A 23179-nucleotide genomic window follows, 5' to 3' on the forward strand; every position below is an offset into this window, starting at 1 on the left:
CCTCCCATTCTCTGCGCGGCTTTGATCTCTGAACAACAGTAACGTCACACCGACTATAGGGGAGTTTTGTTGGAAGTTGCAAAGTCCTGGAGCCTCCAGAGGGCTGTCGGCGCAGTAGCAGCGAGCAGCAGCGTCCGCGCGCTCCGGCAAAGGGCAGAAGAGCTCGAAGGAGCGCGGGGCGCAGAAGCCAGAGCCGAGCGCAGACCGATCCCTCGACCCACCTCCCGCCCCAGACCACCCAGTAGAGCCCCAGCCATGGCACACCAGCTCCTGTGCTGCGAGGTGGACACCATCCGCCGGGCGTACCCCGATGCCAACCTCCTGAACGACCGGGTGCTCCGGGCCATGCTCAAGGCAGAGGAGACCTGCGCGCCCTCTGTGTCCTACTTCAAGTGTGTGCAGAAGGAGATCCTGCCATCCATGCGGAAGATCGTGGCCACCTGGATGCTGGAGGTGCGGGGCTCGGGCGGCTCCCTTAAGACCCCTGCAGCTTGTTGCCCACACCCACATTTCTTTGCCACGAGTCTTCCCTTTTCTCCCACTCTAACTTGGAAGTTTGCCGGGGTTGCTGCTAGGAATCGTATTTTCAAAATATAAAGATGTTGTGGGTATTTTTTTTTTTTAACTAGGAAGGAGTGGGGGCGTTAGAAATACCTTTTCCTGGGGGGAGGGGAGCAGCCGGCGAGGGGTCCCATGGGGAAGACCAGTGCCAGGCGCACCCCAGTTGGCTAGAGGGTGCGGGCGCACAGGCTGGGCGCCCTTTGTGGCCCCCCCGCCTGCGCCCGAGCCCCGCTGCGCCTCCTCTCCCAGCCGCGGAGCCACCAGCTTCATGGGGAAGGGGGCACATATTTGACTTTTAAATTAATATCCGTGGACACGTATGCAAGGGCCGCTCATGCCAGTATTATGCGCCATCTTTGTTCTTTTATTGCAAAGCTAAAGTTTATTAATAATTGGGGGCAGGGTGGGGGAGGGGGACAGCCGGCGAGGCGCTGGAGCCGCGGCTAGGGGCCAAACGGTTGCGAAGAACTGGTTGGAGGGATGCGGGGACCGAGCACGGGCATTTTGGGGGGACCCCACTCGAGAAGGGGGGCTCTTTGTTCAAGCAGCAAGTCCCGGGGTGCCCTGCACGGCTAGCCTGAGCCAGCGAGCACACCCGGCTGCAAGGTCGCGTGGCCCCCAAGGCTCTGAGGATTGACCCCCGTCTGCAGGGGTCTCCGCTTGGGTGATCTGTCTGGAGCGAGCCAGAGGCTCGGGTCACATTTTCAGACTTTCAGTGGGCGCCTGAGGAACTCACAAGTATTTTTAAATAATTTTTGAAAGTGCGGCGTGGTGCCCTTGCGCGAGAGAAACGGTGCCCGCGCCCAGGGATGGGGGGGACCCTGATTTTGAATTCCTGGGGATCTCCCCGGAGCCTGCAACGAGCTCCAGACCCCCGGCTCGGGTAGAGGGCCGCTCAGTGGTCATTTTCAGGGGTTTTTTATGTACCCAGGTATTTTTTTTATATTTTTAAATATTTTTTGAAAAGATGACGTCTGGGGAAATGCGGCGCGGCAGCCGGGGACGCCACCTTTGTGTCTCGCAGGCGCTGCGAGCGTGGCGCCCAGCCCCCCGGCCCCACACCCCATTTGATGCGACCCTGGCCCAGGCGGGCCCCCTAGCACCCACCCGGGCCAGGGTCCCCAGGGCCGGCAGCCCGCGCACAGGGCACGCCGCCCAGCCGTGCCCGCTCCCGCTCCCGCTCGCCGAGCCAGCTTCTGGGCTTTCCCTTTCAGTTTCAGTAGGTGGGTATGGGGGACACTCGGGGGAGGTAGCGCATCAACGGAAGCGCATGCCGCCCCCTCCCCGACCCTCCGTGCGCTCGGAGACCCACGAGCTGGGTGGGGGGCGCGGGGTTCCGCAAGGGGGGCCCGGCGGGGCAGTCACGGACCCGGCACCCCAGCAGGTCTGCGAGGAGCAGAAGTGCGAGGAGGAGGTGTTCCCGCTGGCGATGAACTACCTGGACCGCTTTCTGTCGCTGGAGCCCGTGAAGAAGGGCCGCCTGCAGCTGCTGGGGGCCACCTGCATGTTCGTGGCCTCGAAGATGAAGGAGACCATCCCCCTGACGGCGGAGAAGTTGTGCATCTACACCGACAACTCCATCCAGCCCGAGGAGCTGCTGGTAACCCCACTGCCGCCCGACACCCCGTTGGCCAAAGGACCCCGGGATGGGAGGAAGGACGGGAGACCCTACTACCGGGCCCCTTCCAGGAGCGAGCGCAACCCCGCCGCCCCCCATCCCCGCCGCCCCGCCTCACTTTTGCTTCCACTCCCAACGCGGCTGAATCCCTAGCGCGGCCGAAAAGTGGACGGTGCGCGCCCTCTAGCGTCCACAGCATGGGCAGCGCGCGCTAAGGACAAGGTCTTGCGGGTGTTCGGTGCGGGAGGTCTTTTTCTGTCGCCACGTGTGAACTGTCATCTGAATAATGAGCAGGAGTCTTTTCACGGGTCACATTCGCTTTTTTGATCTGGGATTGCATGTTGCCCCCCATTTCCTGGATCCCCATCACTTCTCTCCAGACCCCGGCCCCACTCGCTCCCCCCCCACACCCCCAAAGTTCCCCTGCACTTTTCATGTTTGGTCACCCATTCCCACAGCACATGGAGCTGCTGCTAGTGAACAAGCTCAAGTGGAACCTGGCGGCCATGACCCCCCACGATTTCATTGAACACTTCCTCTCCAAGATGCCGGTGGCCGAGGTCAACAAGCAGATCATCCGCAAACACGCCCAGACATTTGTCGCCCTCTGTGCCACAGGTAGGGTGGCTAGCTGGTCGGCCGGCCTGATCTCCCTGGGTGCTCCGGGCGGGGCTTCTTGTCTTCTGCCTCAGTTTCCCCACCAGGCCCCTTCTGTTCTCAGAAGTGCTCCTCTTCCCCTGTTCTGTTGAGCAGAGGGCTCGGACTGTAGGTGAGGCGGCGGGGGGGGGGGGGGGGGCGGGGGGGTGTCCTCCTGGGGTTGGGAGGCTGGTCTGCCTGTGTCCAGCTGCCTTGGTTTCTGCTCCCCCGGCCTGCCTCTCCCCACCTCTCTCCAGTCCTTTCCTATGTCCTCAAGGAGTCTGAGCTTTGGGGCCCCCTTCTGGCCTCTCCCAAGCTGGGCCACCCGCCAGGGGCGCCTACAGGGGTGGGGAGCCCAGGCCGCCAGTGCCTGCACCACGTGCTCTGGGCCGCCAGCTTGGCCCTCCCTGAGGCCCTGTTAGGGGCGCCTCAGCTGAGCCTTGGGAGGAGCTTTGGAGCAGCCTGCTGCTGTGGTTGACGGCAGGGGGCAACATTCCCTTCCCTGGCTCTGCCCTGGCCCCAGATCCCAGCGGCAGCCAGCCTTTCAAAACCGAGTGTGGACACACACACACACACATACACACACAGTATTGCCTCCAGCTTCCCCCAGCCCCGATCCTGACCCCCTGGGACTGCTTCCTGTTCTCCCTGGAGACCCTGACCGTAGGCCCCAGGCCCCAGGCTCCAGGCCCCATCCCACTTCTGACATCACATCTCTTTGGGACTTACTCTGGGCAACCTAAGGGCCACACTTTATCCAAGGGGGAGGCTGACCTCTGGTGTCCTCCCCACCCCCAAGAAGCAGAGCCCCCAGCCTGGCAAGTCCTTGCACCCTCCTGATGTCTGGGTGCTCTAGTGGCTGGTATTTCTGGGTTAGGCGAGAGTTGGGAAGATTGTGCTGGCCTCCCACCCCCCTCCGCGTCCTTCCAAGTGAGGCATGGGGACCCAGGAGGAGAAGCCAAGGACACTGCTGACTTGAATGGACCGGACTGGGGCGCCCCTTCTCCAGGCGCTCCAGCTCTGGCCCTTGGGCAGGGGTGGGGAACTTCCACAGGCTGTCCCGCCTCCCTCACTGGGGAGCCACCGGGAGGGGCCTCCAGAGACTCTCAGACAGCCTTTTATGGAGCTGAAAGTTGTTTGGAAAAACAGCAAGTTTCCTGGAGATAATACGAGGAGTGGTTCTTGCACACCCTACCCTCAGGATGGCTGGGGCAGCCTGGAGTTCCCCCGCTCCCGAGATCCCCCGGACAGCGGGGTGTGTGGCCTGTGAGTGCTGGCAGTGAGGGAAGCAATCCTGGCACACAGGCTGCAAACTGGCTTTGGTCCAGCTCCCTAGCTGCCCACGTGGGGCCCAGCAGGCACCCGGGCCTTCTGCTCAGATACCTGCGGTGACCCAGGTTGTTGCAACCATTAACTCCAGGGCGGGGCCCCAGAGGGAGCAGCAACCAGCCAGGTCCCTCGGAAGACGCTCAGGGCCCTGGTCCTGACTGTGCCCCCACAGTTTAGAGGTGACTGAGATGCAGTTGTGCCCTTAGTCACAAAGGGGCCTCTCAGATGGGAGTGACGTCATTGAGCTCAAAAACAAACATGTTATGTGAGGTGGGCGTGAGCAAGGGCCCCACTGAAAGGTGCCATGGGGGTGGGGGGGGCTCTGCTCTCCCTACACCCGGAGACCCGGCTTCCTGAGTCCCTGCACGTGTGCACACGCCACCGCCTGGCTGCCTAGCTTTTCCTTAAACGTGTACGTGCATGTGCACTGGAGCCTTTCCTATTTTTCTTCTTTTTTATTTTTGGTTAATCTTCACCCGAGGATATTTTTCCATTGATTTTTAGAGAGAGTGGAAGGGAGAGGGAGAGACAGAGAGACATCAGTGTGGAGACACCTCGATTGGTTGCCTCCTGCACGCACTCTGACCACAGCCGTGGAACCTGCAACCAGGGTACATGCCCTTGACCAGAATCGACCTGGGACCCTTCAGTCCATGGGCTGACCTTCTATCCACTGAGCCAATGATGGCGAAGATGCCACACCCAGCACAGGCTCCAGGCTCAGGGCCCCCAATCCCCCCATTAAGATGCTGAAATCAGTCCCCCCTCTCCACCAATAATCCAGGTGCGACAAAAAGGCAGCCTTGGCCATAGCTGGTGCTACTTAGGTGCCCGTACTGACTCCCTCCTCTGTGATAGTCCCAGCTCTAGGAGCTCAGGGAAGGGGGAGGGCAGGGGCCCACCCTACCAGGTAGAGAGTTTCCCTACAGTTTGGGGCGGGAACAAGCTGACTCTGGGGGAAGATGAAGTGGGGACGAGCGCAGGTTTAGGATTCCGGCTGTGCCTGGGTTGGGCCTCGCAGGTGGAAGTTTGAGGGTTGGCAGGGCGGGGAGAGGCACCCCTGGATCTGGGAGAGGCTCGACCCACCGGTGCAGGTGAAGACCCTAGAGCAGTGGTTCCCAACCTTTTTTGGCCACGCCCCACCTAAGCATCTCTCAAATCCTGATGCACCCCCCCCCGACATAAAATTCTTATAATTCAAAAAGTGAACTCCTATTCATGTGGAGGAAGCCTAAAAGGCCATTAATTTGGTCTAAACAAGCTTCCAAGGAGCATGGCATCCATGAAAGAGAAAAGTAAAAGAACAAAAGGACAGTTGAAGTCCTGAGGAAGAAATCACTAAGAAATTCTTAACTATAATATGAAATTATATGGAAAAATAGCAAATAAAGTTTCAAAACATAGAGAACTGAAATGCATACATATGTCAATATATATTTATATACTGTGCCTGAGGCCCCTAGAGCCATAAGAAATGCAAAAAATTCACTGTTGACTCACTCTCGAACCGCCCCCCTGTGGGCGCGTGCCCTACGCTGGGAACCACTGTTCTAGCGGATGGCAGGTCTCCGTCCCTGCGCCGGTGCAGTCACTTACAGGCAACACCTCTGCTCCCTGGCGGGCTCGTCATCCTTCACTTGTGTAAATGGGCTCCGTGTTCAAAAGGCTCGCGCTGACAGGACGAGGTGGGGTGTTCGCTGTCACCAAGTGCCCTGACCAGGTCTCTGCTGTTGGTTTCAGGCGGTGGGACTGGCCAGGGCCGCTCCAGGGTTCCGTTAGTGAGTGAAGGGCACCAGCTCCCGCCTGAGGCACATCCGGAGCCCCAGGGCCCTTTCTGTGCCGGGGTGGGAAGAAGAGCTGGGTTGCAGGGACTCCCACACTTCCTCAGCCAGACCCTCGAGTGAACACCCAGGCAGCTGTTTGCTGGGACAGGCCCTGACAAGGGCACGGATCACGGGGATCCTGCCGTGTCCGCACTCACGGCCCCTTGCCTCTCCCTCTGCTGCAGATGTGAAGTTCATTTCCAACCCGCCCTCCATGGTGGCTGCTGGGAGCGTGGTGGCCGCAGCGCAAGGCCTGCACCTGGGAAGCTCCAACAGCTTCCTGTCCTATCACCGCCTCACGCGATTCCTCTCCAAAGTGATCAAGTGCGACCCAGTAAGTGAGCGGGCACTCCTCCTGCACGGGCAGGGGCGGACCTGCTGGTCCCGGGGATGGGATACCCAGTGCTGGGTGTGCAGCCACAGTTCATTAGAGGGGAATGCTTGGACTAGTGCCGAGGCCCCCCGGGAGGACGGGCTGGGGGCACAGGACCAGGCACAGGCTGACAGCGCCAGCTTTACCCACCTCTCCTGGGGACTCCTTTGGAAGAAGCACCTCCCAGGACTTGCAGACAGGCCCTCCAGAGCCATTGAGGCCTCCGGGAAGAGGGGCCGGCCGGCAGTGATGCACACCCTCATGGGTGTGCGGTGGGCCCAGGCGACTTTGGGCCACAATGTGGATGCCAGTAAACAGCTGCTGTGAAAGGGCTCCCGTGAGGTCTGAGGTGGTGACTGTGGGCCCTCTGGGCGCTGCTGCTGCAGCTAGAGCCAGAGGCGGCGGTGATGTCTTTAAAAGTGCCATTGTTTTATTCCCACTTTATTGCTTTCCTTAAAGAATTAAAATAACCATTACAAGGTTTATGGCCTTTACCAAGTTAGACCAGCGTGGTTTGGTGGGAGTGAGTGACCGCTGACCCCAGTCCAGGTCTGGCTTGGGGTGCCTTCCCGTGGCCCACCCCGGAGCTTTTGGGAGGCTCCGGCCCCCGGGCAGGTGTCATCTCACCTGTACCACTCAGGGAAGGAGAGGAAGGGTGTGAGACAGACACCTGCCTGTCCTCTGGCCAGTGGCACTAGGCTGCCAGCCTGTGTCCCCAGAGGGTTCGTTCTTGTCTGTAGAGATGGACTCCCCTCTGCCTCTTGGCGCTCACGCTCACTTCACTCTCCGCTCTCCAATGGCCAAGGGAGGGGGCGGGGAGCATGCTCACTAGAAATGCCGCCAATAGCGGGCGGGCGGGGAATCAGTTGAGGCTGAAATGTGTCCGTCTGGTTATGCAGTGACAGACACTGCTCAACTAAGACAGAGATACCCCCAAGGGGGGGAGGGGGCCCACCTGGGTTGTCTGCCTTTCTCCAAAGCTGGACCTCAGGGACCAAAGGCAGCTCATCGCAGAGGGGGGCTGCGGTCCAGGTGGGCACTACGCAAGGCCGGTGCAGCATCCAGGATGCAGGCCGAACCGTATAAAGGGTCCCAGGCCACCCAACCGTCATGCACAGTCATGCACAGTTAATGCCTTTGATGGCCACTCACCACCGAAGGCTGGTCCACCGTGGGGCTGACAGCAGAGGTTAAGTCCAAAAGCAGGGCTCAGAGGGCCTCCCTGCCCTGGATGGAACGGCTGAATTCACCAAGGACAGTGGCGGGGCCAGTGGGAACGGCGGGGCCAGAGACCAGAGCCCGGCAGTGGGATTTCAGCGAGAGGCCAGGGCCCTGCTGCTGGGCACACAGGGACAGGCGCATCTCCATTCACACACGATGGCCAGCAGCCCTGTGGTCCTTGGTCCTGAGTGGAGCCATCACTGCCTGGCTGGCATGTGGGCTCCTCAGGCTGGCAGCTGCTGGACACAGGCCCATGAGGGTCCGTCCTGGGGGGCGGCGGGGCAGCAACTTCAGGTCAGCCTCACTGCTAAATCACCATTCAGGTTATGGTGTGTTGGGGATGGGCCCTTCCCCTGAGGCCCTGTCCCCCTGCCCGCTACCCCCTAGGACTGCCTCCGGGCCTGCCAGGAGCAGATCGAAGCCCTGCTGGAGTCCAGCCTGCGCCAGGCCCAGCAGAGCCTGGACCCCAAGGCCGTGGAGGAGGAGGAAGAGGAGGAGGAGGAGGTAGACCTGGCCTGCACACCCACTGACGTGCGCGACGTGGACATCTGAGGGGGCTGGCGGAGGGAGGGGCCGGCCCCGGGGGGCTCCCTTGCTGGATGCGCCCCTCCCGGACGGGCCACGCCAGAAGGGAAAGCTTTCATCTTCTGTTGTTTTTTTCCTTTGCTCTTTCTCCTTTCTGTCTCTGACTTAAGCAAGAGAAAAAAAAAGTACCCAAAACTGTCGTTAAAAAAAATAAGAAAAATATAGTAGTTGCATAACCCCAAGCTCTAGGGGGGAGGGAGGGTTGTGCTACAAAAATAGAGGACTTTATAGCCCATAATCGACTAGTTTTGTAGGACTGTGTCTGCATTGTAAGGGTAGGCATTAACACAAGGAGCGAGTCTGCAGGGGGGCTTAGATTTGATTGATGTGTTTAAAGCAAAAAAAAAGCATAAAAATGTTCTAAAAAAATTTCAGCAAACCATGTTTAAAGTAGAGGAGGGTTTTTAGATAGAAAAGTGTATTCTTGTGCTTTCCTGAGGAGCACGGCTTTAAGGCGGTTGTAGGCATCCTGTATCTCGCTTGCTCATGCATGTAGTCACTTTATAAGTCATTGGTGCGTGTTTATTTCGTAGGTAGGCGTGTACGTAACCTCTTCACCTTGTCCATGGCGGATGTAACCTGTCGGGTAGAGTAGTGTATTTGAGCATCACCGAGTGCTAATCCTTTCTTCCCGTGGACCGGCCACCTGAGCGGGTGTCGGGCGCCGGCCAGCGCGTACGCTCTTACAGGAGAAGCCGAAATAGCAGCGTCACAGATTCTATTTTTTTAATCCTCGCATTTTTGTAGTTACCTGTGGAGGAGGCGCTGTCGGCCGCCCGGCCTGCAGCCTGCTCAGATCCAGGTGAAACCCACAGCCCGGTTGTTTTGTCTCCTTCTCAATGTTCTAAACCCATTCCATTTCAAAGCACTTTGGGTCCGGCAGTTCTGGGGAAGGTCTCTTGTTCATGGGCGGAGAGGGGGGTGGTTCCCAGTGGAATGGTTGGGATAGCCACGTGCGCGTGCGCAGACAGGATCGCAAGGCCCGTGCAAGTCGCCACGGAGTTCGCGAGGGGGTGTTGGGGAAGGCGAGGTTCCAGTCAAGGAGAGAGTGTGCGTTCTCACGTTGCCAGGATGTGACGTTCCTTTTCCCGTAGAGAGGTTCAAGTTTAGGAATCCTTTGGTGCCAACTGGTGTTTGAAAGTAGGAGCCTGAAAGGCTTGCCTAAAGGACGTGTAGTTTAAGGGTTAGGAAGGTTTTAACACTAAAATATGTAATTTATAGTTAAGGCTAAAAAGAGTATTTATTGCAGAGGATGTTCGTAAGGCCAGTATGATTTCTCAAGTAATGCACTCTCCCCTTGACTCAGACACACAGCCTGCTACCTTTCTGTGGCAGGCTCGATACTGCTTAGAGAAGGTAGGTCCTTTTATAGGAGGAGGGGGGAAAGTCCCCAGGAAAAAAACAAAACAAAACACAGACACGTTGATCCAGCCTGTCTGGTGTTCCCCGGCGTGAGCCGATCTGAGAGGCATCGGGGACAGGAGAGTTAGGGTCCCTGCATCGAGCTGTTGGAGCATCATCTCACCCCCACCCCTCCTTTAAAGAAATGCTAGCAACCAGTAGACAATGCACATCTTGGCTGTGGACCTTGGAGTAATGACTAAGTGGTGCGTGTTGAGGGAGGAGGCGAGAGCGCCCAGCCTGGTGCTGGGAGGGGACGGGAGGGAGGAAGTGCGGGAGGGGAGGCAGGCGGGACCACGGAGGGACAGGCTGCGCACCCCGTTTCTTATTCGCTGCTATCGATGACTTCCCAGCGTGTTTGGAAACAGACTCACCACGCTTCTTTGTCTCTCTCACATTGTTTTGCTGCTATCGGAGGATCAGTTTTTCTGTTTTACGACGTCATATACTGCCATGTTCTAGTTTTAATTTTCTCATAGAAAAATGTATTACGGATGCCTTTTTCTTTTTGGTAGACTTTTTTTTTTTTATGTGATCGATTTTGATGTAATGTGATTACTGCTCTATTCCAAAAAGGTTCCCGTTCCATGATACCTCATGCTTCACTTAGCCATGTGTAGACCAGCGGCCAGGCCCCTGTCTGGCCCCGCGGCCTCCTGCTTCGGCAAACAGACACTCAGACGAGATCCCCGGCGGGCCTGGTGGGGACGGGCGCCGGGTTGCGTGCGGGCGGCCACCCGGCGTCTGAGGACCAGCCAGTGTCCGCGTCCGCGTCCTTCCCTGCGCCCGTGGCGCTGGACTCTCCATCTGCCCTAGCATCGACCATCCTAGTAGCTTTTACGGCTGTGTTGTTTGCATATAGCTATGAAACTTGCGTTATTATTATTATTGTAACAAGTATGTCTTGTGTGCCGCGGTGGTGCCGTGCCCTGGACTGGTCCCGGCCCCTGGAGTCGCTGTTTCCGGGCTGCGGAAGCTGTCACGTCCCAGTGCTCTCTGTTCAGGGCCGCGTGATGCTAGCTACAGAGGCTGCGGACCTCGCCGGAGCCAGCCGTGGTGCTGTGCGCCCGAGTTGCCTAGCATGCTGCCGAACCAAAAGAGCCTGCACCTTTGGGGGCCCTGCCCGAAGGGATGGCCGTGTGCTCCGAGGCCCCGCTCCGCAGGACCCCAGCTTCCGCTTACCTCAACTCTTCTGGCTGCAGCATCTGTGTCTGAACCAAACCGGGTCCTTGAGGACGGCCCGTCCTAGGTCTGTCCCAGTGGCGGGTCGGGAGCACCGCGGAGTCTGTCCTGTGGCCATCAAATCTGTGAGGGTCTGGCAGGTGGGCACTTGGTCTGTGTGTGGTTGTGGTTGCACACCGCGGCGTTTCCCAGCATGGACATGTAACCAGCACATTTCCAGCGGAAAACAAGACAAACATGAAAAGTCTAGAAATAAAATTAGTAAAAACCCCACCGTGGTGCCTGTTTCCTGGGGCAGGCGGGGAGCCAGGGGCACAGAGCCTGGTGCTGAGGGCTCCTGGGCTGGGGGTGACCGGCAGGCAGGGTGCCAGGTCCTCTGTTGTGGGGGGCTGCCCTGTGCACGGTGGAGTGTGTAGCCGCATCCTTCACCTCTGCCCACCAGATGACGGCACCTCCCCAGTTGTGACAACAGAAACGTCCCCAGTGGCCCAGGAATGGGTGAAGCTCACAGCACAGGGGTTGGGGGGGGGGGTGCACTTGGGCCCCAAGAAGACTTTAGGGAAGCCATTGCTTCTGGCCGGGTGACGTGACTACCTGGTGGTCAAGACCGTCTTCCAGCTGCATTTCGCCAGTTCGCCCTCCCGGGCTGTCTGCAGATAGGAAAATAAACAGGTCCAGCCTTCATTACCCCTCTCCTGGAGCAAACGGCTGTTTGCTCTCGGTGAGTCACGGTTCCGAGGCCCAGGCTCCTGGAGAGCACAGCACTGCGTCCAGGCTGCATTCTGGTGGCCGTTCACACGGACTGGTGCCCGGGAGGCTGGTGGACACCTGTGGCAGCTACCTCGGCGTCCGCGCACCGGGCGGGTGTCAGCAGGCCTTGGTCCCAGCTTCCTGGAGGTGGGGGTCCCCTGTGTGTCCGTGCCCTGGCTGTCAGATAATTCAGTGAGTGCTGGAGAACAGCTCTAGCCCAGGTTACCTGTCAAGGATGTCACTACTTGTCAACTCACTGCGGCCTGTGTGAACTGCCCTGCCCTGCCCGGAAGGGCTCTCCTCGGGGCTCCCCGTGGGCACCCTGAGGCTGGCAGGGCACTGTGGCTTCTGGGAGGAGGTGTGGTGTGGAGGGGCTGGAATTGCTGGGTGGGAGGAGACATGAGGCCAGGCTGCCTCGGGAACCTGCAGGGCGCTCCAAAAGGGGATCCCATGTGGCAGGAGGCCAAGGGACAGTCAAGTCCGGAGAAGGCGCCTTGAAGGTCAGGTCCGGGTCCACACCATCGTGGCGGCTCAGCCCGGGACGAGCTAGGCATGTCGATGCAGGGGGCCCAGGGACATCTGTGGCCTCCACATGTGTACAGGGGGCTGAGCAGTGGCTCTGACACCACCAGGGCCCAGGGCATGTTGAGGAGCAGTCCTGGGGGAGGGGCAGTAGTCTGAGTGTTGAGTCCCAGCAGGAACCGGGAGAAAGGAAGAGGAAGAGCGCGCCCTGCGCGGGTGAATGCCTGGGGGGGGGGGGCTGCGAGGCATGGGGATTCAGGGTCCCTGTGCAGAGGGTGTGTGAGGGCTGCCTGGTGGACAGAGTGGAAGGCAGAGGCAGGAACCGGACACAGCCCCCGACGGGCTGCACAACTACAAGCACAGAGGTCTGGGCCGAGCAAGGGGGTCCCGTGTCCCCCACAGCCCTGGCTCCTCTGGGAAGCCCCCATGTGAGGTGTCTAGAAGGCTCTTCTTCTGGGTGATGCCTCGGGCCCTGACCTCTCAAGCCACCCACAGCCCCTCAGGTGCCCGCGCACACTCATATGATGGCAGTGAAGGCCCGTGCCTGTGGCGAAAATAAAAACTGAACTGTTAGGGACTTCATTGCCCCTGCTGCAGCCCCACTGCCCTCACCTGGGCCTGTCCGGCCTCCCAACCCAGCTCCCTGCTAACCCCTCCTGGGGCTGCTGGCTCCTCTGGCTCCATCCAAGGTCCTAACACCTGGCCCTTCTCCCCCGCCCCTCCCCTTACTCCCCATCTGGCTCCCTCCTCCACCTCCCCTAGCCTGTTTCCGCCCATGCCTCCTGCCTCCACTTCTGAGCCCAAGGAGCTTCCCCTCTGCTCCCTCTCCAGGCTCCTGCCAGACCCCACCACGTGCCCTGGGTTGTGAGCCTCAGGACAGGCGTCCCGCTGATGCTCTCTGCCCCCAGTGCCAACCTGGCAAACACAGAGGGTACTGAGAACTGGGAGCTGAATGGAAAGGGCGCGAGTGTCCCACAGGTCACCCAGATGCCTTGTGAGTTAGAGAAAGAGATGGCCCTGCCTGACCCAGCTGGCGGGGTGGGGGTGGGGGGTAGAGGACAGGCCAGCCTTGTGAGGAGGTGGGGGCAGGGGACTCTCCAGGGACCCAGCAGAACCAGGAGGCCCCAGGATGCAGCGGGGCTATGCGATAGATAGCGGGGCTGCGCGATAAGGACAGACCGTTCCTTGCTGGGGCCGTGGAGGGGGAGAGGTGGGGCCCCAGAGCAGGCAGCTCCAGATGAGATCACAGCCATGAGGCCCCTGGGGGCGGCTGCAGTGCCAAGCCCCCCACACCCCTCGGAGCCCATCCTGCAGACCATCCACCCCAGCAGCGTGGGGGTGCGTCCCGCAGGCCGGGCAGCCTCTGAGCACACAGGGCTGTCATCCCAGGAATGTCTTTGATCAGGTTTACACTGAGGGGAAGCAGAGCAGGGCCACTAATCCGTTCCCACAGTCCCAGCGCTGGCCCCCAGCCCTGAGCCACACCAGGGCCCAGCACACAATAGCCAGGGGGCGGTGGGCGGGCAGCTCCAGGCTCGGGCCTTGAGGCCCACATCCGGGGGCACTGTCCCCGCCACTCTCCACTCTCCAGGAGGATGGGGAAGAGAACTCTGCAGCCCTCCACTATCGCTGCGGTCAGCCCCGAGCCTGTCAAGGACGGCAGCGACCATCGATCCTTTTCTCCCTCAGCTCAGGCAGCTGGGACAAGTCTCCACCGCAGGCTCCTGAGAGCCCAATGGTCTGACCCCAGGACCCCCACCCTGGAGCCCGGGCCGTCCAAGCACGCGAGGGCCGGTTTCCCTTCCCAGCTGCCATCACGGGAAGAGAACTGCTCACGTTCATTGAGCAGACTGGGCACCAGGCACGGGTTAATGTCCAACATAAGGTTTCTCCCTAAATCTTGAAACAACCCTCCCAAGGTAGGCGACAGGCAGGGGGCACACCGGTGAGGGGGGCCCTCCGGAGCCCACCTTCCCACGGGCGTAACTCTCCCCTCTTCCGGGTCAAGGATCAGAAGATAGGCTTTACTGGCCACCCGGTCTCTGTCCAACCTCAGCCGCTGAGCAGAGCACCGCAGGCAATGGCAAACGAATGAGTATAGCTGCGGCCAGGCAAGCCTTCTCCGCCAAACGGGCAGCAGGCTGAGTGTGGGCTGCGAGGGTTGGCTTTCTGGTCCCTGTGGTAGAGGAGAGGCGGAGGGTCACACAGCCAGGAATGCGTCCGGGGCCAGGGCGGTCTCGGGAGCCTGCACTCCCGTCCATCCTGGGCTGCCTCGGAGAAGAGAGGGCGCGGCCTTCAACAGTGGGCTTGAAAACGCACAAAGCCTGCGTCTGACTCCACCCAACGCAGCGCACACAGCAGCCCAGACAGAGAAAGGGGCCTTGTCCGTGTCCTGGGGCTGCCGTAACAAATGACCACAAACTGGGTGGCTTAAAACAGCAGCAGTTCTCTCAGTTCTCGAGGGTGGTCGTCTGAAATCAAGGTGTCGGGTCCCTGCTCCCTCCCAGCTCCCGGGGGCTGCGGGCACTCCCCCCCCCCCCCCCAGTCCTTGGCTAGCTCATTGCTCTGATCATGGCCTCCGTGTCCTCATGGCCATCTTTCCTCTGTGTGTCTGTCTTCACGGAGCTGGGGAATGAGGGAGTGGGAAGAGGGCAGGGACGGCTTCCTAGAGGAGGTGACCATCGCACAACTCGCTTTGTGAGTTTTCATGTGACCTCAACACGACCCTGAGAAACACCACTGTAATTTAGAGATATCAAACACTATGATTAACAGGCCAGGACCTCCCAATTTCCAGTCATTCAGGTCCTTAATAAATGAAGAGAGGAATTGGTCTGCGACCCGGGGGGCTGACTCACTGAGCTGGTATGACTGATCACAGGACACGAGAGGCCAGCAGAGGGGCGTGCTTACCCCTGACCGGCGACAAGCGTTCCTAGGAACTCGGTCTAGCTCTCCAAGAAGGGGCTAGGCAGGCACAATCAAGTCCAGTGTCTGGAGACCCTGAGGATCGCTGAGGCAGCTCAGCCCCGTGTGATGGGAACAGAGGAGGAAGTGGCTGCCCACACTCACACGAACACCTGGATGGGAGAGGCTGAGCTTGAGGGGGAGGGAGAGGAGGGATGTGGGCAGGAGGGACGAGTATAACTGCTGACAGGCGGCCGGGGCGGGGTCACGGGGAACTGACCGTTGCCTGAGCATCATGGGCACCATTCTTGCCCAGTAACAGTTCCTCCATGTGCCGATGAAACAGGTGGGCAGAACGCTGCACGGGCTGACCCGCTGCGCCTTCCTCTGTACCTAGACCCCAGTACCCCAGGAAGTACTGGCTGGATGTCGAGTTATAAATAGTCCCAGACGGCCTTTTGCTTTAAAATACACTGTTTATTTTTTTTCCTCCAATTGTAAAAATAATACATTATAAAAGCAGATAACAGAAGACACAAAATCCACCAGGGAAAGCGGCAGAAACCCTGACTCCCACCACCGGGAGAGCCCTGGGGGGTGTGCGCCCCAAGGACCAGCAGAAGGCAGTGCCAGGGCAGCACTGCAGGTCTGCCTCCCCCTCCCCGCCCCGTCTCTGTCAGCACTCGGCCAGGGCACAAAGTGGGAAGAAAATGCTGGTCAGCCCCGCAGGGACTCCCGGCCCCCGGTCCCCACACCCAGAAGGAGAGCTCACAAGACGTTGTGGACGGACTGTAAGGCTGGAGCAGACTTGGTCACCTTTTTATTCATCGTACTCCCAGCTTCAGAGGTACCCCCTCCAACAGGAGCAGATGGGAATGGCATGCCATCTGCCTGGGCACGTGGGGGGGGGGGGGCACGAAGCACAGAGAAGCGTGCTGAACCACTCAGCTCAGGGGGGGCTGGCCGGCCTCTCCCTGTGCAGACACCCTCTGTGTGGGACCAACAGAAGGACTCCCACCCAAAGGACCCCAGTGCCTTCCACACAGCGTAGCCCATCATTTCGTCTCGTTTAACACGCTCCCCCTTAGCCACGTTTAATGCTGCAAAGCCCCGCCCCACCTGCAACACCTAGCACGTCCGGCCCCGAAGTCCCGCTGGCCTCTCCTCTCGGCCGGCTCCACAGGTCTCAGCCCCCCGCCGGGAAAACGGGATGACCCACCTGGCGGGCTAAAGAAGGGACCAAATGCAACAGGGAGGCACGCCACACAGTGCTGGCCCGGCCCAAGGTTCAGTAAATGCTGCCGCACACGTCACCACTTCCCGTGCACTTACTACACGGCAACCCTAGGCTCCCGTTTCTGTCAAACAGTTCCTGAGCGCCGGGTCCAGCCTGGGGCACCCGCTGGGCCTAGAAGCAGCAGGGCCCGCCCGCCGGGCAGGACCAGTGAGGCCAAGCCAACTCCAGGCAGACATGAGGGCTCCACCAGGGCCTCGCTCAGACTACAGGGCAGACGGGCTCAGGCCTGTGCAGGCTGTGGGGGCACCCAGGCGACACAGGCAGGTTCAGGGAGGAACCCTCCCTCGAGAACAATGAATGCCCCATCATTGTTTTCCTTTCATCAGTTTTAAGCACTTAGCATACGGACATCTGTTCCTTCGTGTTTCATCTTTGTTCATCTGTCATCCTCAAAATGAAAGTCCAGAACCTTCCACACTGATTTTAAAGTCCGGCTGAACGTTTAGTAATGAACAAAGCTGAAAACACAAAAGAGAAGAGAGGGTTTTTATAATCTTGTGTATTTTGACTCACAATTGGAGCATGACTACCTCTTGCTGCAACTTCTGTCTCCGTCACCCAAGTCTACACCGACCCCTCATCGGTCAAACAGCCCCCAGGGCCTGCGCCGCTCCTGCCCCAAAGTAACACACGGTGGACAAACCTGTTTAAATTTCCCTCTAATTCTGCCTAAGTCTTCGTGAAGGTTGGCATAAGTAGGGTCACCGTAAGGGAACTTCTGAATCATGCTGATCAAGGATTCTAAGACCTTCATCTTTTTGCTGTAAAGTACAGAGATAAAGACTTTTAGTCCTTTGTACACAACAGGCTCAGACTGTGTAACAACTACGGCCATCACTCACTTAAAAGTAACAGGCACGTTAATGGGCTGAGTTCAGAAGCTGGATGATTCATTTTCTTATTACAATAAACAATATTTGTTTACCTAGCAACGTGCTCTTGCCCACTCCCACGCCTCCACATCAAGTGCACTGAGCGGACAGATATGCCTCCATCCCAGGCGTGGAGCTGGGGGGCTGGGACAGCCCCCAACAAGCACCCGACCGCTGCCTCCTTAGGTCAGAGACATGGACAGATCAAACCAGGCAGGACAGAGCGCCGGCACGATGGAGCCTGCTCTGGACCTGGGGGTTTCTGGGACCTAGACACCTCGCTCCCAGAGTTCAGTGGCAGGTGAACCAGCAAGCCCCTCCCTGCAAAGGGCAGGCGCGGTGTCTGGTGTGTGAGTCCAGCTCCCGTTCCCAGGAAGACAGAGCTCTGGGCGGCGGTGGTTCTGCAGGAAGAGCAGCCCCGAGCGACCGCTCCAAGGAGCTCAGTTACTTAACCCTGAGCCTCGTGTCCTCATCGGTAAAACGGGGCGCTCGCAGTGACCCTACCGGCTTTCGAGGCCACCGATAATCTACGGAAAATCCAGAGCCTAGTACAGAGTAGGTGCTCAGTAAGTTTAGTGTCCTCGCTCCACCAGACCCTGGAGGCCGGGCCCCACCTGGGGAAGCTCAGGGTGAGAAGTCCTAAGTGTGCGCATCTGGGTAACGTGCCACAAGGGATCCTGACGGGCACCGCCCCGGGACCACACCTGAGCATCTGCGTGTCAAGAGTATGCTAGTATTTGATTAATGGGAATTTCAAAGAATTTATCCTGGAGGTGAATCAACAGCAATTCAAAGCAACCAAGACCTCCTGCATGCCTGCTGCATTGCTGGCTTTAGACACAGGTGTGAGGGCGTCTGCCAAGCAAATCTCTGGACCAGGACCATGGTGGCCACCTCTCTGAGAAAGTGCAGCACGGTGAAAGGTCAAAGCAAATTAATTAAAGCAACAAAGCACTTGGTTTCCAGGGAGATCGCAGGCAGAGGCCAGCATGCGGGAAACAGTCGTATTTGAACATGATACGAAGAACACCACCATTTCCAACTTTGCAAGCAGCGACTTATTCTTCCCTGGTCAGTGACACTGCTCCGAACACACCCAGCCACGTCAGTGTGTGCCAGGAGGGCGTGGACCGCTCACAGCCACCCCAGCTCAGCCTTGGCCCAGCGTCGGTCTGTGTGAGGCTTCCCCAGACTGCTAACAGGGGCAAAACAGCAGCTCCAAGTTTATGGAAGAGCTACGGCCGCCAGGCGTAAAGCACCATCCTCAGTCTGAGATACTGCCATCCGTGGCTCCTCCGCTGTAAAGAGCCCAGTTCCACTGCGTGCTGATGCGGACGCAGGTGTTTCTCTCTCAGCGCCCTCATTTGGGACATAAAGAAGCAGAAGATCCTCTATCAGCTTTCTACCATTTTTTCAAAATTGTACTGACCTACAAGAGCCAAAAGCTGCTGGCCGTTCCACCAGCAATTCCCCCGGCCAGGGCACTGAAATAGAGGCCTCTAGGTTATGCTTCTGAGACCCGCGGGCACTGCTGGCAGGGTGGGGGCGGCCGCAAGGTGGGCTGCGGACATCCGCCTGCCGGTGCCAAAGCTGCGGTTCCTGCTCTCTGACAGACTAGGCACAGGGAACCCCTGCTCTGGGCAAAGACTGGAGCCCTGGGTGTGGGTCCAGGGCAACATGCCTCCACCCGCCAGCAGACCTGGCACTGGGGAGACTCGTGGAGAACTCCAGGAACGCACCTCCCCTCGTCTCTTCATGGATCGGAGTGGAGAGCCAAGCTCAGCTGTGACTGCCACCCAGTGGTGCCCCAGGCTGCCAGCCACTGTTCCAACCAGATCACCAGCCCCCCTGCGCTCCCGCTGACTCCTCAGGGGAAAATCCCTGCAGAGGCGCCAGAACCTGGTCAGTTTCCAGCTCTCCATGCAAATGGATGGCTGGTGAGCAGACAAGCCAGAAGGCAAGCAACTTAGAGCCAACCACTCAGCCGAAAGCATCCTGTTCTTACATCCGAATACAGGGGGGGGGGGGGGAAGCTCCAGAAACTCAAAATATCTCACCTACGACGAGTCACGGAGACGGGAATGCCACCTTCCCTGCGCTGTCACCCACTCTCCTCACGCCCCTCCCAGGCCAGGCCAGGCCGCCAGGCATCGGAATGAAGACAGATGCTACGGGTCACACCAAGAGAACAGTTTAAAATGCCCGTGACAGCCAAAAGCATGGTGCTTCCCAGTGCAGACGCCTGTTACACACTGAACGCCTATCTCATTGGATCTGGTTGGCTACGTTAAAAAACTGGTGACAGTGAAGCCACCACTTCCGAGCCCTAGTCGTACCGTGACTACTGTGCTTTGTTAGACATCCAGGTACAGGTGAGGGAGAGGATATAATCAACTTCAACATTATTTTACTGGCAGGGTATCCGAAGGCCACCACTGCTCTGAGTGACGCCATGAAAAGCCGGGAACATTAGAACTCCTGGGAAGTAGTAACAACTGGTATTCATCAGACACTGAAAACATGCCCAGGACTGTCTATTACGGCAATCTCCCCTGACCTCGGGGATACAGTCCAAGACCCCCAGGGGACGCCTGAAACCATGGATAGTACCCTGCACTACATATATTGGTTCTTCCTACACACACACACCTCTTCACTTAAAGAACACACTTACAGCTTCTCCATGGCGTGTCCTGATTGCCGGCGCCACCACTCTTGCACTTTGGGGCCCTGATGAAGTACAGTAAGGGGGGCCTGACACAAGCACTGCGATGTCAGGACAGTCGGTCTGATCACCGAGGCGGCTACTAAGGGACTAGCCCGCAGGCAGTGTCTGCGGCATGGATTCGCCGGACACGGGGACCATCTGTGTCCCGGGTGGAACAGGGCGGAACGGCATGAGGTGTCGTCACACCACTCACCATGGCGCACAATTAAAACTTGTGAGCTGTTTATTTCTGGGGCTTTCCATTTAATATTTTCAGACGACAGATGACTGAAACTGCAGATAAAGGAGAATCACCATACTATTTCCTATTAATTTCACAACAACATCCAAGTTTGGCCTGGTTATTTCCTCCATTCTGCAGATGAGAAGACTGAGACATTAAGTGCCCAAGGTCATAGCAAGCTACGGAACCAGAACTCCTGGTCCATACACTGGAAAAGAAAGGAGTCTCGAACTTACCTGTCTTGCTCAGTTGCACGGCTGTGCAGGAGACATCTCCAAGCAAACGCAAACCCTTGGTAGCAGCCGATCTGCGAATTCACAAATATTTAAGAGTAAAATTAATACGCAACTGGCTATACTCGATTTCATGATCAAGCCCTCTAAACAAGAGGGGGGCGGAGGGCAGGGGTGCTTCTTGTATTGCTATTCTGGAATTAGGTGTCGAGCATCAGGAGGGGGAGTTAGGTCAAGTCATCAGTGGGGCAGCCAGTCTCCAAGCTGGGCCCACGGACCCCACCCCCTCCGACTGCACCAGGGTGGCCAGTATAACCAGAACCTGGAGGAAAGGGCACACATGACTTCTGAGGCTAGACACACAGACAACATCACCTGTACCTTGCTGTTTTGAATCACTCACTCACTCAAGGTCACGAGGACATTACAGCAGACCCACAGGCGAGAACAGCTGCCGTGCGAGCCATCTCACAAGTGGCTCCTCCTGCCCCAGTGGAGCCCTGGCTGGTCTGGCACCGTCATCAGGAGACCCTGAGCCATGAGCACCCAGCTCAGCTGCTCCTGGTCTGCTGACCCTCAGAAGCTGGTGAGAACCAATGTTTGCTGACCTCAGTCCATATGTTTTGTGCTGACTCTTTCTGCAGCCGCAGATATCTATCTCACGGTCATGGCTGCCTCGACTTAGCATTCAGGGCCAGACGTCTGTGAGGGCCAATGTAGGACGAAGGGTAAAGAGAAGGAAAACCATGGTGTTTCCACCTCAATGAAAATGCAGTGTTCCCACACGACACAGAGCTGTTTTTCTGAGTGAGGACTCAGCCGGCTAAAGACACGAGGTGGCACCGTGACCCTCGCCGGCCACGGAGGTGGCTGCGGACTGCTCTTCTCGCTCCCCAGCCGCACGCACACCGCATTATCTCCATCAGCAATGTGCACTGCCGGTTCTGTGCTAAGAATATTTCTCCATCAACATGCTGCCTAGTCAGGGCCATGGTAAGAGGCCTGAAGTGCTGGCTCGATCAGACTGATCATCAAAGTAAGCTCTCAACGGTCCGTGAGCAGGACCCAGGGCTGCGTGGGGACGGCCACTTACCTCAGACCCAATTTTTGCTCCGTACACTGTGCCATGCTGTCTTCCTTCAATTACGCCCAAACTACTGCCTTCTTCATAGCCTTCCTGGTACCCTTCCCCGTGGAACCTGCGACAGAGGCGAAGCGGGTTTGAGCAAACAGGAGAGAGGGCATTTTTCCTGGAAACACTTCTCTCCCATAATGCCCAGACCCAGCAAGACAACGCAGAGAACAGTAGATAAAGTGCAGACTTTAAGTCAGAAGGCTTAGCTTCCAATCCCTGCTGTACCCCTTCCTACGTCTGTCCTCGGGCAAGTCACTGGACCTCCTGAAGCCCACCTGGCCCCTTCTGCGATGGGGAGCGTGGCCTCGTCAGCGAGTCCCACGCCTGGCGGAACACCAGGCACACGCAGGGAGACTCCAAAGATGCCAATGCAAGAGCCTCGCCCCAATATTCACTGAGTCTGGGGTACGACTTAGGAATCTGCTTTCCGACACCTCCTAGGTGACGCTGGTCTGAGAAATACACAGGGTTTCCCACCACATCGGAGTAGACGGCAGAGGAAAATGCCACTGGGTCGCCACCAAGCGCCCGGGGGCCTGGGGTATAATTCCAGCTCTGACTCTGAGGGCTCAACAGCAGAAATGGCACCCTTTAACCCCCAGTCACCAAAGAGGAAAGGTGCTTGTCGGAGCCCCTTAAAGAGGCAGGGTATGTAGGTCTGGCCTGTTTTGGTGGTGTGACCCTGGACAGCGACCCTGCCTCATCTGGAAGGCGGGGCGAATAACACAATCTCCTAAAACAGATAATGGGGTAGGGGGTTTGCAACGCTCCAGTCAGTGTCAGATTCACAATAAGCTCGAAATAAAAGTCAGCAGCGACTGATTGACATCTATTGCCGTCTCAGAGGCACAAAGCAATTCACAGCTCCCCTCGTCACAGCCCCAGGCGCCCCCGGAGGCTCTGGAGGGCCGGGGATGACGTCTGACACATTCATCAGCACGTCCGTGAATGCTGCCTTATGTCCTACCACGGAGGAACAAGAGAAGGGGGCAGTGCCCAGATGGCAGAGGTCTGTCCCAGCCGCGGACGGGGCGTTCCTGGAGGAAGGCAGTCAACAGACCGAGCAGATGCCTGGGGCAGCCCCGCACGCGGAGGCGGGTCTGGAGGAGCAGCTGGGCACGTGGGGCCCGCCCCGCCCCAGCGGCCGAGGAGTAAAGGAGAATCGACAGGAGCTCGGCCCCACACGTGCCCGCTGCTTCTAGGGCCACAGAGCGCTCCTCCAAGGCCCACGCCCGCGGGACACCAGGCCCGAGCGGCCACTGCACCCCAGTAGCTGAGAGCGGACCCGAGAGGACGGGGACCCACCTGTTGTCCGCCATCACGATAGCGTCAAACAGGTCCTGGCCCCCGGCCATGGCGGCAGCCCGACCAGCCCCTGCCCGCGGGTTGCGCCACCCGGCGCTGCTACCACCACCGCGCGAGGCTCGGGCACAGACGCACCTCTACCGAGTAGGCGAACCCTACTTCCGGGTTCGGTTGCGCGGGGCAGGCCGGGAAAGGACGGCACGCCAGAGGGTCCAGCAGCGCCGGCGCGGGGCCGGAACGCGTGCGCGGGAACGGAACGCGTGCGCGGGGACAGCGTCGGGCAGCGTGGGGCGGTGCTGCGCAGGGACGAAGCCCCGCCCCCGGCTCCCGTAGCCCCGCCCTCGGCTCCCACAGCCCCGCCCCCGGCTCCCGCAGCCCTGCCCCCCAGCTCCGCAATGGGCTTGTAGGGCCCAGCAGGGAGCATCCACCTCGCCGCGGGGTGGGGGCGTGGGGCGTGGCACGTGTTTTGGGTTTTACA

The 23179-nt window shown here is 58.8% G+C and overlaps 2 protein-coding genes across 3 annotated transcripts; one reads left to right on the top strand and one right to left on the bottom strand.

Annotated features, from left to right (window-relative positions):
• Positions 1 to 23: 23 nt before the first annotated feature.
• CCND1 (cyclin D1) lies at positions 24 to 11001 on the top strand. 2 transcript variants are annotated; one of them, XM_081098496.1, is made up of 5 exons: positions 24 to 453; positions 1943 to 2161; positions 2638 to 2797; positions 6153 to 6301; positions 7949 to 11001. In XM_081098496.1, the coding sequence occupies exons 1-5, from the start codon at positions 256 to 258 to the stop codon at positions 8111 to 8113; spliced, it is 891 nt and encodes a 296-aa protein (XP_080954622.1). In that variant the 5' UTR covers positions 24 to 255; the 3' UTR covers positions 8114 to 11001. The 2 variants fall into 2 exon arrangements, with proteins under 2 accessions (XP_080954622.1, XP_080954623.1); XM_081098497.1 differs by having other exon boundaries at positions 31 to 453; positions 1946 to 2161.
• A 4366-nt stretch (positions 11002 to 15367) lies between these two features.
• LTO1 (LTO1 maturation factor of ABCE1) lies at positions 15368 to 22878 on the bottom strand. The gene is made up of 5 exons (XM_081098498.1): positions 22702 to 22878; positions 21355 to 21460; positions 20265 to 20335; positions 16849 to 16966; positions 15368 to 16663 (listed from the first exon to the last, which is right to left on the bottom strand). Exons 1-5 carry the CDS (start codon positions 22749 to 22751, stop codon positions 16595 to 16597), a joined length of 414 nt encoding a protein of 137 aa, XP_080954624.1. The 5' UTR covers positions 22752 to 22878; the 3' UTR covers positions 15368 to 16594.
• Positions 22879 to 23179: the final 301 nt, after the last annotated feature.

This window comes from Myotis nattereri, assembly GCF_964212035.1.
Source record: "Myotis nattereri genome assembly, chromosome: 9".
Taxonomy (NCBI): Eukaryota; Metazoa; Chordata; class Mammalia; order Chiroptera; family Vespertilionidae; genus Myotis; species Myotis nattereri.

Excerpts from the sequence above, each read along its gene's own strand:
- CCND1 (XM_081098496.1), top strand. The coding sequence starts at position 256 with ATGGCACACCAGCTCCTGTGCTGCGAGGTGGACACCATCCGCCGGGCG. Across the intron at positions 454-1,942 it reads TGGCCACCTGGATGCTGGAG|CAGGTCTGCGAGGAGCAGAA; the intron begins GTGCGGGGCTCG and ends CCGGCACCCCAG. Across the intron at positions 2,162-2,637 it reads TCCAGCCCGAGGAGCTGCTG|CACATGGAGCTGCTGCTAGT; the intron begins GTAACCCCACTG and ends CCATTCCCACAG.
- LTO1 (XM_081098498.1), bottom strand. The coding sequence starts at position 22,751 with ATGGCCGGGGGCCAGGACCTGTTTGACGCTATCGTGATGGCGGACAAC. Across the intron at positions 21,461-22,701 it reads ATCGTGATGGCGGACAACAG|GTTCCACGGGGAAGGGTACC; the intron begins GTGGGTCCCCGT and ends CCTCTGTCGCAG. Across the intron at positions 20,336-21,354 it reads GAGCAAAAATTGGGTCTGAG|ATCGGCTGCTACCAAGGGTT; the intron begins GTAAGTGGCCGT and ends GTGAATTCGCAG.